This window comes from Hyla sarda, chromosome 6 (genome assembly GCF_029499605.1).
Source record: "Hyla sarda isolate aHylSar1 chromosome 6, aHylSar1.hap1, whole genome shotgun sequence".
NCBI classification, from domain to species: Eukaryota; Metazoa; Chordata; class Amphibia; order Anura; family Hylidae; genus Hyla; species Hyla sarda.
The window spans coordinates 220,843,866-220,856,798 of NC_079194.1; the positions used below are offsets into that span (position 1 = coordinate 220,843,866).

At 48.5% G+C, this 12,933-nt stretch overlaps 1 protein-coding gene across 1 annotated transcript in view; it reads right to left on the reverse strand.

Moving 5' to 3' along the window:
* The window catches only part of NUP160 (nucleoporin 160), an 89,945-nt gene extending 77,543 nt beyond the window's left edge, over nucleotides 1–12,402 (reverse strand). The window contains exon 1 of the mRNA XM_056526587.1: nucleotides 12,152–12,402. Within this exon, the coding sequence (XP_056382562.1) occupies nucleotides 12,152–12,248 (97 nt within the window). The 5' untranslated portion in view covers nucleotides 12,249–12,402. The remainder of the gene's footprint in view (nucleotides 1–12,151) is intronic.
* Between the last annotated feature and the right edge of the window lie 531 nt (nucleotides 12,403–12,933).

Sequence of the window (12,933 nt, forward strand, 5' to 3'; positions counted from 1 at the left end):
GGCTGCTAATTGGCCGTGGCAGTCATGATATTCGCTGCTCAGGAAACACTGGAGCGCCATCCAAAGACATCTGCTACTGAACACCGGACATAGAACAGGGAATCAGGGTGAGAAAAGAGATGAGTAAAGAAGCGTGCGGTTTTTTGTTTTTTTAAATAACTGAGGGAACACTATTGACTGACACACAGTGGGAAGATGAAAGGACAGTAATGACTGACACAGATGAGGGGGCACTGACTTACACCAGAAGAGATGAGGGGAGATGACTGTGATGCAAGAGAAGATGAGGGGACAGTAATGATGGACACATGAGGAGGGGACATTACAAACAGAGCTTACACGGCTCGCAGCACAATGAACAGCGCCAGGTCTACTGACTCTAAGGCTAGGTTCACACTGTGGAATTTCTGGGCAGAATTTCTGCCAGAGATCGAGCCGGCGGCACTAGGACCGAGCGGACTACATTGCTGTCCCCACATATGGCAATGCATTTCTGAGCAAATCTCCCAAAAGATCCACCCAGAAATGCATTGCAGTCTATGGGGGCAGCAATGTAGTCTGCTCGGTCCAAGCGCAGCCGGCTCGATCTCCGGCAGAAATCCTCCAGTGTGAACCTAGCCTAAATGGAGTCCATCAGGGTTCTGTTAGGTGTCCGCTGTATCGCAGGAGTTTAGAGAAGAAAAATGTACTATGTGCAGTATATTTTACTCAGCTCAAGTCCCATAGTTTTTACTAACAGCTATCGGAGCTCTACTGAATGGAGCACAACACTGATTCGAACGAAGCCTATTAATAGAATTATATATGAAATCTGTAGATCAATGTCTATTCTTATTACCATCTTTACACCGAGCCTTATGATTCTATTAAAGTAGATTTAGAGGGTTTTCCAGAGTATGTAAGTGTAAAACAAACCAAACTGTTATATGTGAACCTTACTAACCATAAAAATGTGAAAATCCACCACAAACCTGCCAGTAGATTTCAGCGCATGTTTACAGATTTTACTGCAGATTTCACCATTCTTTAAGAGAGGTAAAATCTGCATCATGGGTGATATGCATATAGAAAATCTGCAGTATGTGAATTAGATTTTAAAAGGGGTACTCCGGTGCTTAGACATCTTATCCCATATCCAAAGGATAGGGGATAGGATGCTTGATCGCAGGAGTCCCGCTGCTGGGTACCCCCGGGATCTTGCACGCAGCACCCCGTTTGTAATCAGTCCCCGGAGCGTGTTCGCTCTGGGACTGATTACAAACGGGGTGCCGCATGCAAGATAAGATGGATGTGTAAGCACCGGAGAGTACCCCTTTAAGTCTCATTTTCATGGCTGATACTATCATTCACTTTCCACAGCATTTCTTAACAGAGGGGTTCTTTCGCCTGTGATTAGGGATGTCCCGATAACGATACTAGTATCGGTATCGGGGCCGATACTCGGCATTTGCATAGTATCAGGGACTAGTTTAATGTCCCCGATACCGTGCCCGATACCTGGTGCTGTGCGGCGTTGTCCCTTTCTCCGCTGTCCCGTTCTCCCGATCGCAATCATTGCGTCCTATGGAGGAGCATGTGACACACGTCACCACTCCTTCCCTGCACCCAGCGTAACGCTACGGAGGAAGCAGAGTGACGTGTCACATGCTCCTCCGTAGGACGCAATGATGCGATTGGGAGAACAGGACAGCGGAGCGACAACACCCAAGGACAGCTGCAGGTGAGTGCTGTCTATATAAGGGGGGGGGGGGGGGGGGGGTGGCCTGCTGTCTACAAGGGGGGGTGGCCTGCTGTCTACAAGGGGGGGGGGGGTGGCCTGCTGTCTACAAGGGGGGGGGGTGGCCTGCTGTCTACAAGGGGCTGGCCTGCTGTCTACAAGGGGGGACACTGCTCCCTGTCTACAAGGAGGGGGCCCACTGTCTACAAGGAGGGGGGGCCCGCTGTCTACAAGGGGGGGGGGCCCTGTTTACAAGGAGGGGGGGGCCCTGTCTACAAGGGGGGGGGGGCCCTGTTTACAAGGAGGGGGGGCCCTGTCTACAAGGGGGGGAGGCCCTGTCTACAAGGGGGGGAGGCCCTGTCTACAAGGGGGGGGGGGCCCTGTCTACAAGGGGGGGGGGGCCCTGTCTACAAGGGGGGGGGGGCCCTGTCTACAAGGGGGGGGGGCCCTGTCTACAAGGGGGGGGGCCCTGTCTACAAGGGGGGGGGCCCTGTCTACAAGGGGGGGGGGCCCTGTCTACAAGGGGGGGGGGCCCTGTCTACAAGGGGGGGGGCCCTGTCTACAAGGGGGGGGGCCCTGTCTACAAGGGGGGGGGCCCTGTCTACAAGGGGGGGGGCCCTGTCTACAAGGGGGGGGGGCCCTGTCTACAAGGGGGGGGGGCCTGTCTACAAGGGGGGGGCCCTGTCTACAAGGGGGGGCTGCTACTAATGTCTGCAACTATCTATACTACCTACAAGGGGATACTACCTACTATTAAAGACAATCTTACAGCAGAGTCACCTGCACTAACTTGAATTTATATGTAGATGCAGGTGACCCAGTTTCTACCGCTGCTCACAATAGCTCGAGACATTGGTTTTGCCGCCAATGCAAATTCCCTGTTCTGTCCAATGGAGAAGAGAGAAATCTTGGCTCATACTACAGCAGCCGCTTCCATTGTACACAACAAGGACCCACATATCAGCACAGTAAGCAGCGACAGAAACGGCGTCACCCTGGTGTCAGATTCCCTTTAAAATAAAAGTATTCTTACTTGGTATCGGCGAGTACCAGAATTAAAGTATCGGTACTCATTCTTAAAAAAATGGTATCGGGACATCCCTTCCTGTGATACAGTAATCCCACAGAATTTTTTCAGGTTCTCCCACCCTTAGACCAGTTAAGGTGACTGTATGTGAACTGTCATCCTCCATTATAGTGAGTGACACAGAATCGACTTTTGCTTTTTAATTTTGTTCTTGGGAACAAATTCTCTGGACCGTAGGGGTCCTGTGGGATCAATCACGGTATATCCAGTCTGTTAAAAGGACATTTCTATTTAAAGCATTACTGTCATTCAACTAAACTTTGACATGTTGCTCAGACATGTCAAAAGTTGAGATCGCACAGGGTCTCATTCTATACTACGGTTTTAGGTCCGGTCCAAAACCGCATACAGGTCAAAACCGAGCCGACCACAGTCACCGTTTGACTCCGGTCGGATCATTAACCCCTTAAGGACCGGAGGTTTTTCCGTTTTTGCATTTTCGTTTTTTGCTCCTTGCCTTTAAAAAATCATAACTCTTTCAAATTTACACCTAAAAATCCATATGATGGCTTATTTTTTGCGCCACCAATTCTACTTTGTAATGACGTTAGTCATTTTGCCCAAAAATCTATGGTGAAGCGGGAAAAAAAATCATTGTGCGACAAAATTGAAAAAAAAACGCTGTTTTGTAACTTTTGGGGGCTTCCGTTTCTACGTAGTACATTTTTCGGTAAAAATGACACCTGATATGTATTCTGTAGGTCCATACGATTAAAATGATACCCTACTTATATAGGTTTGATTTTGTCGGACTTCTGGAAAAAATCATAACTACATGCAGGAAAATTAATATGTTTAAAATTGTCATCTTCTGACCCCTATAACTTTTTTATTTTTCTGTGTATAGGGCGGTATGAGCGCTCATTTTTTGCGCCGTGATCTGAAGTTTTTAACGGTACCATTTTTGCATTGATAGGACTTATTGATCACTTTTTATTCATTTTTAAATGATATAAAAAGTGACCAAAAATGCACTATTTTGGACTTTGGAATTTTTTTGCGCGCACGCCATTGACCGAGCGGTTTAATTAATGATATATTTTTATAATTCGGACATTTCCGCACGCGGTGATACCACATATGTTTATTTTTATTTTTATTTACACTGTGTTTTTTTTTTTATTGGAAAAGGGGGGTGATTCAAACTTTTAATAGGGGAGGAGTTAAATGATGTTTATTCACTTTTTTTTTTCACTTTTTTTTTGCAGTGTTATAGGTCCCATAGGGACCTATAACACTGCACACACTGATCTTCTATGTTGATCACTGGTTTCTCATAAGAAACCAGTGATCAACGATTCTGCCGGATGACTGCTCATGCCTGGATCTCAGGCACTGAGCAGTCATTCGGCGATCGGACAGCGAGGAGGCAGGTAGGGGCCCTCCCGCTGTCCTGTCAGCTGTTCGGGATGCCGCGATTAGCCGCGGCTATCCCGAACAGCCCGACTGAGCTAGCCGGGAACTTTCACTTTCACTTTTAGCCGCGCGGCTCAGCTTTGAGCGCGCGGCTAAAGGGTTAATAGCGCGCGGCGCCGCGATCGGCGCTGCGCGCTATTAGAGGCGGGTCCCGGCTTCACTATGACGCCGGGCCCGCCATGATATGACGCGGGGTTACTGTGTAACCCCGCGTTATATCAGAAGAGCAGGACCAAGGACGTACCGGTACGTCCTTGGTCCTTAAGGGGTTAAAGTAAATGGAGTCACGGGCTGATCCGGGCGGGGTACGGGAGCGCACGGTTTGCCCCTCTCCCCGCCGGATCCGGCATCTATATGTACAAAATGTGGTGTGAATGCAGCCTTATAAGTAAGTGAGTCTAAGGAAAGGGTCGCTAATCACATTATCGGCCAGAAGTCTCTGTGCTGTGCCCAAGGGTCTACGCAATCTGTAAGGTCACGAGCTCCCGGCGCCAATGTTCAGTTTATTCCAAACGCTGAGCAGCAGAGCACCCCTTTAATGTGACCAAACTCCCTCTATCTTCAATCCTAACATGTTACCTAGGGAAATAGCCAGGATGGATGTTTGTTGTCACGGTGACTGTCAAACTCAATTTGAGGCATACAAAAACTGGTGTGCTTTTCTCATAGCAACCAATCACAGCTCAGCTTTCATTTCTCATATTGCTCTAGTAAAATTAAAGCAGAGCTGTGATTGGTTGCTATGCGTAACAAAGGTTAAGGGGATGATTTGTGAAAACCTGAGCAGAGGAAAAGCTGACCAATTGCCCATATCAAATAATCAGATCACTTATTTTTCAGAGGCGTTTGTAATATATGTCCAATACGTCTTCTGGTGGAGAAATAAGTTGACACATGCTATGACTGTAACGTTCACATCTGTACCAAAACAAGACAAATTTGGCTCATCATTGCAAACGTTTTTATCCTATACTTTTTTTTGTGGTATACGTTTGTATACCATCCATTTTAGGGTGCATTCACACTACGTTTTCGAGATCCAGCGGAAGAATTTAAAAACCGACCACTGCCGTATCCCCACCGCACCCTATTCATTTGAATTAGTCAGATAGTGACTTCTGTTGGCTCATTTTCAGGCTGTACACTGTTTTGTTGCCGGACTATAAACCATGGTATGCCACGGTTTTAGTGAGGCAATAAAACTGATTCGGTTCAAAAATGAGCTGACTATCCCGCTGGATCTGGCTGCCGTATCCCCAAAACATGGTGTGAATGCACTCAAAGGAAATCTGTCATCAGTATCACCTGCACTAACCTGTCATACAGGCTTGTAGTGCGGGTGGATACTGATCAAAACAATGCCTACCGTGTCCCGAAATGTCCAGCCATTTCCCCGTTATTCTTGTTTTTCTTCTTATATAAATGAAGTATTTGGGGCATAGGCGGATGTGCGGGGGCGGAGCAGGGAGGGAGGTGATGCATAGGGATGAGCTGGGCGGAGCAGGGAGGGAGGTGATGCATAGGGATGAGCTGGGGCGGAGCAGGGAGGGAGGTGATGCATAGGGATGAGCTGGGCGGAGCAGGGAGGGAGGTGATGCATAGGGATGAGCTGGGCGGAGCAGGGAGGGAGGTGATGCATAGGGATGAGCTGGGCGGAGCAGGGAGGGAGGTGATGCATAGGGATGAGCTGGGCGGAGCAGGGAGGGAGGTGATGCATAGGGAGGAGCTGGGCGGAGCAGGGAGGGAGGAGATGCATAGGGAGGAGCTGGGCGGAGCAGGGAGGGAGGAGATGCATAGGGATGAGCTGGGGCGGAGCAGGGAGGGAGGTGATGCATAGGGATGAGCTGGGGCGGAGCTGGGAGGGAGGTGATGCATAGGGATGAGCTGGGGCGGAGCAGGGAGGGAGGTGATGCATAGGGATGAGCTGGGCGGAGCAGGGAGGGAGGTGATGCATAGGGATGAGCTGGGCGGAGCAGGGAGGGAGGTGATGCATAGGGATGAGCTGGGCGGAGCAGGGAGGGAGGTGATGCATAGGGATGAGCTGGGCGGAGCAGGGAGGGAGGTGATGCATAGGGATGAGCTGGGCGGAGCAGGGAGGGAGGTGATGCATAGGGATGAGCTGGGGCGGAGCAGGGAGGGAGGTGATGCATAGGGATGAGCTGGGGCGGAGCAGGGAGGGAGGAGATGCATAGGGATGAGCTGGGGCGGAGCAGGGAGGGAGGAGATGCATAGGGATGAGCTGGGGCGGAGCAGGGAGGGAGGAGATGCATAGGGATGAGCTGGGGCGGAGCAGGGAGGGAGGAGATGCATAGGGATGAGCTGGGGCGGAGCAGGGAGGGAGGAGATGCATAGGGATGAGCTGGGGCGGAGCAGGGAGGGAGGAGATGCATAGGGATGAGCTGGGGCGGAGCAGGGAGGGAGGTGATGCATAGGGATGAGCTGGGGCGGAGCAGGGAGGGAGGTGATGCATAGGGATGAGCTGGGGCGGAGCAGGGAGGGAGGTGATGCATAGGGATGAGCTGGGGCGGAGCAGGGAGGGAGGTGATGCATAGGGATGAGCTGGGCGGAGCAGGGAGGGAGGTGATGCATAGGGATGAGCTGGGCGGAGCAGGGAGGGAGGTGATGCATAGGGATGAGCTGGGCGAAGCAGGGAGGGAGGTGATGCATAGGGATGAGCTGGGCGGAGCAGGGAGGTGATGCATAGAGATGAGCTGGGCGGAGCAGGTAGGGAGGTGATGCATAGGGATGAGCTGGGCGGAGCAGGGAGGGAGGTGATGCATAGGGATGAGCTGGGCGGAGCAGGGAGGGAGGTGATGCATAGGGATGAGCTGGGCGGAGCAGGGAGGGAGGTGATGCATAGGGATGAGCTGGGCGGAGCAGGGAGGTGATGCATAGAGATGAGCTGGGCGGAGCAGGGAGGGAGGTGATGCATAGGGATGAGCTGGGCGGAGCAGGGAGGGAGGTGATGCATAGGGATGAGCTGGGCGGAGCAGGTAGGGAGGTGATGCATAGGGATGAGCTGGATGGAGCCCCGGCTGAAGATGACGTAGGGGTGCCCGGAGCTCTGGTCGTGGCTCCACCCATGCCTCAAAGACTTCCTTTACATAAGAAGAAAAACAAGAATAAAGGAACGGATAGACAGGCACTACAAGCCTGTATGACCGGTTAATGCAAAAATAAATATATCTATATTTTATTTATGTATATATGTTTTAGGCTTTGATTATATCATTTGGGAACTCTGGGGGAGATTCATCAAAATCAGTGCAGAGGAAAAGTTGACCAGCTGCCCATAGCAACCAATCAGATCACCTCTTTAGTTTTTAAAAAGGCCTTTGAAATATAAAAGAAGTGATCTGATTAGTTGCTGTGAGCAACTGGTCAACTTTTTCTCTGCACAGGTTTTAACGAATCTCCTCCTCTGTTTTGGTCCCATTTACTCCAATGGGGTCCGTTGGGAATACATTTCATGTCCGTTATTTCACTAGATTTTAGCGGAAAAATAAACTAACATGCAGGATTTTTTTTCTCCGCTAAAGTCCCGTCATAACAAAATCATCTAACGGAGCTCCGAATGCTGATGTGAATGAGGTCTTATAGCTTTGTTCACACAACGGAATGTCTATCCGTAAAATTTCCGAACTGACACTAAGACAGCGGGTGCCGGCAAAACATGGCGGCGCTAGGACCGCTCGGAGATGCGCCACCCCCGTAGATGGCTATGCATTTCTGAGGGGATTCCGCAGAAAGAATTGATGTGTAAGGCTAGGTTCAGACTACGGAATCTCCGGGCAGAAATTTTCTGCCCGGAGATTCCGAGTGCGACCAGCGCTGACTGAATCAGTCGGCGCTAGGACTGCGCGGACACTGCAGTCTCTAATAGACTGCAACGTGTTCTGCGCAGATTTCCACCTGAAGAAAGAGCAACGCCTTTCTTCAGGCGGAAATTTCCAAGCAGATTTTCCGTTCACAAATTCTGCTTCACAAATTCCGAAGTGTGAATTTGTGAACGGAAACCCATTCACTACACTATACATTTTAGTAAGCAGAATTTCCGCCTGCAATTTCAAAGCAGAATTGCAGGCGGAAATTCCGTAGTCTGAACCTAGCCTAAATTCCACCATGTGCACGATGCAGCAGAATCCCATTGAAAACTCTGCTACAACGTAATTTTACGAATGGACTTATGCCGGATTCCCTTTGGAAATTCCACCGTGTGAACATAGCCTAAATGTATACACCGGAAGACTCTTACTACACCATACTTCACTAATACATTTAACATACACGTTTGCATTTGATTTTTGTAGTATGCAGAACTTTCCTAAACCAGAAGAAATTAAAATAAAATCAGAGACAATAGCACAGGTGAAAAAGTGAAGCCAAAACTGACATACTTATGACTATGTAAGCATAAGAGAAGTCTATGAAGAAGATTTAGCATTCTTTTCAAACGTTTGGCTTTTATATGGAAATCTATTTTTTTTTTCCTTACGTGTAACCTACCATATTTTTCGCCCTATAGGACGCACCGGCGTATAAGACGCACCAAATTTATAGATAAAAAATCTATTAAAAAAAATAAAGATTTTGAACCCAATAGTGGTCTTTAACCTGCGGACCTCCAGATGTTGCAAAACTACAACTCCCAGCATGCCCGGACAGCCGTTGGCTGTCCGGGCATGCTGGGAGTTGTAGTTTTGCAACATCTGGAGGTCCGCAGATTGAAGACCACTGCATAGGAGGTAATACTCACGTGTCCCCGCCGCTCCGGACCCGTCACCGCTGCCCTGGATGTCGCTCCATCGCTGTCGCCGTGTCCCCGTCGCTCCGGAACGTCTCTGCTGCCGGCCGGCTATCCTCGCTCTCCGTCGCCGCCATCACGTCGTTACGCACGCCGACGCATGTACGAGACGACGAGGAAGGAGAGCGCCGGCATACAAGGGATCCCTGAATGGAGAAGACACCGAGGAGGCAGGTAAGGTCCCTCCCGGTGTCCTGTAAGCACTAACCCGGCTATTCAGTCGGGCTGTTCGGGACCGCCGTGGTGAAATCGCGGCAGTCCCGAACAGCCCGACTGAACAGCCGGGTTAGTGTCACTTTCCCTTCAGATGCGATGGTCAGCTTTGATTGCCGCGTCTGAAGGGTTAATACAGGGCATCACCGCGATCGGTGATGTCCTGTATTAGCCGCGGGTCCCGGCCGTTGATGGCCGCAGGGACCGCCGCGATAGGTGTGTATTCGCCGTATAAGACGCACCGACTTTTCCCCCCCCCCAGTTTTGGGGAAGAAAAAGTGCGTCTTATACGGCGAAAAATACGGTACTTATCAAGCAGTCACACACAAGCAAAATTCGGGAAACACGCTTACAAAAGCATTTTTTAAAGCAGAAAAGTTTTCCCTTATGTTAATAGCTGAAGTTCTAATCTACCCTTTATTACCAGGGGGGGGGGGGGGGGCTACCGCATCGGGTGACACCCTGACTGGCCTGCCTGCCACTAAATAGCTGCACTCCAACTATCCAGCAACAACCCATCCACCTTCCTCAGAAATTAAAAAAGATATTAAAAACATACTATGCCGCACCATGAATTTCCGGACTCTGGAGGCTTTTTTGTTTTATTTTGAGCCCGCATTTTGTGAGGATGGTGGGAGGGGTCTTGCGTTGCTGCGCTGAGGCCGGAGTTTACGTCAGGAAAAAAGACAGCGCAGCACCAACAGGCACATAAACAATAATGAAGCCATAAAAAACTGCTCGGTACCCAACCCCAAAATGTGCATGAAGCTGTATTACTATGGATGTTTTTTTTAAGGAAAAATTTTTGTGGCACATATGGGTTATTTACGTAGTCTGTAAAAATTCTTACACAATTATTTTGTGCCTTATTCTATTTTACACAACATTAATTTAAAAATGTAATGGGTATGCCAGCATGTACGTGTCCTAAAATTAACAAGGTGTGCTGTGTGTATTTGCGCTTTGTACCGTCGACCACGGTTTTAGGTGCGGGGAAAAAGCGCATATGGGGCAAAAATTAGCTGACCGAACGTTTCATTGCGATCGGCTAATTGAAATGAATTACATACGAGAGCGCATAGAAAGGAATACGGGAGTGAAAGTTTTTAGCTCTCCCCTGCCGTATGCGCTCCCGTAAGGAGGAAAACATAATGGGAACCCAGCCTCAAATAGATTTGTAAATTACTTCTATTAAAAATGTTTTAATCCTTCCAATAATTATCAGCTGCTGAAGTTGAGTCGTTCTTTTCTGTCTGGCAACAGCGCTCTCTGCTGACATCTCTGCTTGTCTCTGGAACTGCACAGAGTAGAAGAGGTTTGCTATGGGGATTTGCTTCTACTCTGGGTGGTTCCCGAGACAGGTGTCATCAAAGAGCACTTAGACAGAAAAGAACAACTCAACTTCAGCAGCTCATAAGTATTGGAAGGATTAAGATTTTTTTATAGAATTAATTTACAAATCTGTTTAACTTTCTGGAGCCAGTTGATATGTAAAAAAAAAAAAGTTTTTTCCTGGATAACCCCTTTAATGTCCTTTTCTGCAGACGTATGCACTTTCTGTAAGCCAGGTGGGACCTGGAATACATATGGGACTTTTAAATGGAGCTGCGACTTTTTTTCTTCATAAATAGTGACTATCGGCCTTGATAAATACATGACCACTGCAAAGTAAAAAAAAAATAAAATAAAAAATGACTACACAAGCAGATTTCAGAAATGTGCTTTGGAATAAGCAAAAATCAAAATGTCGCTGCAACTTTTTACGCAAAAAAAAAAATCTACTGCAGAGCTTGATAAATCTCCTTCTATAAGAATACCGCAGCATCCGTGTAGGTACCACTAAGGCTTCTTGCGCTCTATCAAGAACGGCTGTCCAACTTTTATTTTTTTGGACGCCCATCATTTTGACAGAGCGCAACAGGTCCCGATAAACTCCATTATAGTCAATGGGGTCTGTCGGGCACCACTGTTTATCAGCAGGAGAATAAGATGACGCAAACTGTATTTTTTTTCTCCCGCTATTTTCCCTGGTGTCCCCGACGGCCATCATGCTACCGTGGTAGTGTGAAAGAGGCCTTACATATATATCCCCATGTACAGCTGTGGTATAGATGTGAACCAGCCCAAAGTGACATTTATGATGTTTTCCCCCCAATAAATAAACAACAAGGCTGCAGCAACGCACAACTTGTTGTGTCATGTGACCTATTGGTCACGTTTCTTCTGACACTGACAAATTTTCCATAAGTGTTGTAAGAAAGTGTGAAATCCCATTGGTGGAGCTTAGTGGCTGCGCCACATTTCTCCTTTGCCTACGCCATTTGAATACAAGTTGTGTGACGTTCCGAATGGCGCCAATACACGAAACTGTGACGCCTAATGTCAAATTCAGACATTTACTCAAGCAAATAAAGCAGCGTTTCCCAATCAGTGTGGCTTCAGCAGTTGCAAAACTACAACTCCCAGCATGCCCGGACAGCCAAAGGCTGTCCGGGCATGCTGGAAGTTGTAGTTTTGAAACTACTAGAACCACACTGGTTGGGAAAAACTGCTTTATTTGCTGGGAGTTGTATTTGCTTATTTATCTGGGCATGCTGGGAGTTGTAGTTTTGCAACAGCAGGAGGCACCCTGCTTGGGAAACACTACATTTAAGTGACTTCCAGAGCACTGGACATGTCAGCCTGAAGGAGCGTCATGTGACTTCTTGTTCCAGAGACATTTCAGAGCACGTGTCCTGCAGCCAAGACAGATGGGCGCCGTTTTATTTCCCATTACGTTACATTACACGCGCTATGATACAGGGAGAGTACAGGGCCGACATACAGGCACAATGTGACGGCACCGCCGCTCTAGCCCGCGTCTCTTAAAGTGCCCCCGTTCTCCACACCCCCTCACGTGCGACAAGCTCATTACCGGGGGAGAGTGTCAGATCCCGGAAATTCCTTCTGACTTCCCGCTCGGCCGCGCTCAGTTCCGTGAAGCTCCGGTCCAGGACTACAGAGGCCGCCATGTTTCCCGAACGGGAGCTGCCGCGCTGCTTGAAAGGAGGCGGGACCTGCCGCTCAAATGTTCCACTTGAAAATGACACCTGCGCAAAGCAAGCTGGGTAGTGAGGAGGAGGCGGCCATGTTTAGTGCTGGCAGAGCGATGTTTTCCATGTGACTGTGTATAGTTGACTCGAAAAGGGCGTGTTTCCACTTTGGGGGTGTGTCCTGCTTCAATAGATGGATCTTACCATATCGTCGTCTCAAAGGCTGCATTCACGTCAGTTTGTAGAGAGAAGTCAAAAGTTTTGATTGGTTGGGGTCTTGGGGGGAGATTTATCAAAACCAGTACAGAGGAAAAGTTGCCCATAGCAACCAATCAGATTGCTTCTTTCATTTTTCAGAGGCCTTGTTAAAAATGAAAGAAGCGAGCTGATTGGTTGCTATGGGCAACTGGGCAACTCTTCTTCTGGACAGGTTTTGATAAATCTCCCCCTGAGTGTTTAGACCCCAACCAATCACTAAAATGAGGAGAGCGAAAACTGTGGACATATCTCTACAACATGTCAAATGTTTTGTTTTTTAAAGTGACACTTTAAATAATATATACATTTAATTTTCTGACCATGCATTCCCTTTAACCAAGCTGCTGCTGCTAAGGGTTTCTTTCTAATCGCTTGGAATTGATAGACATTGCTGGCTTTAGGTTTA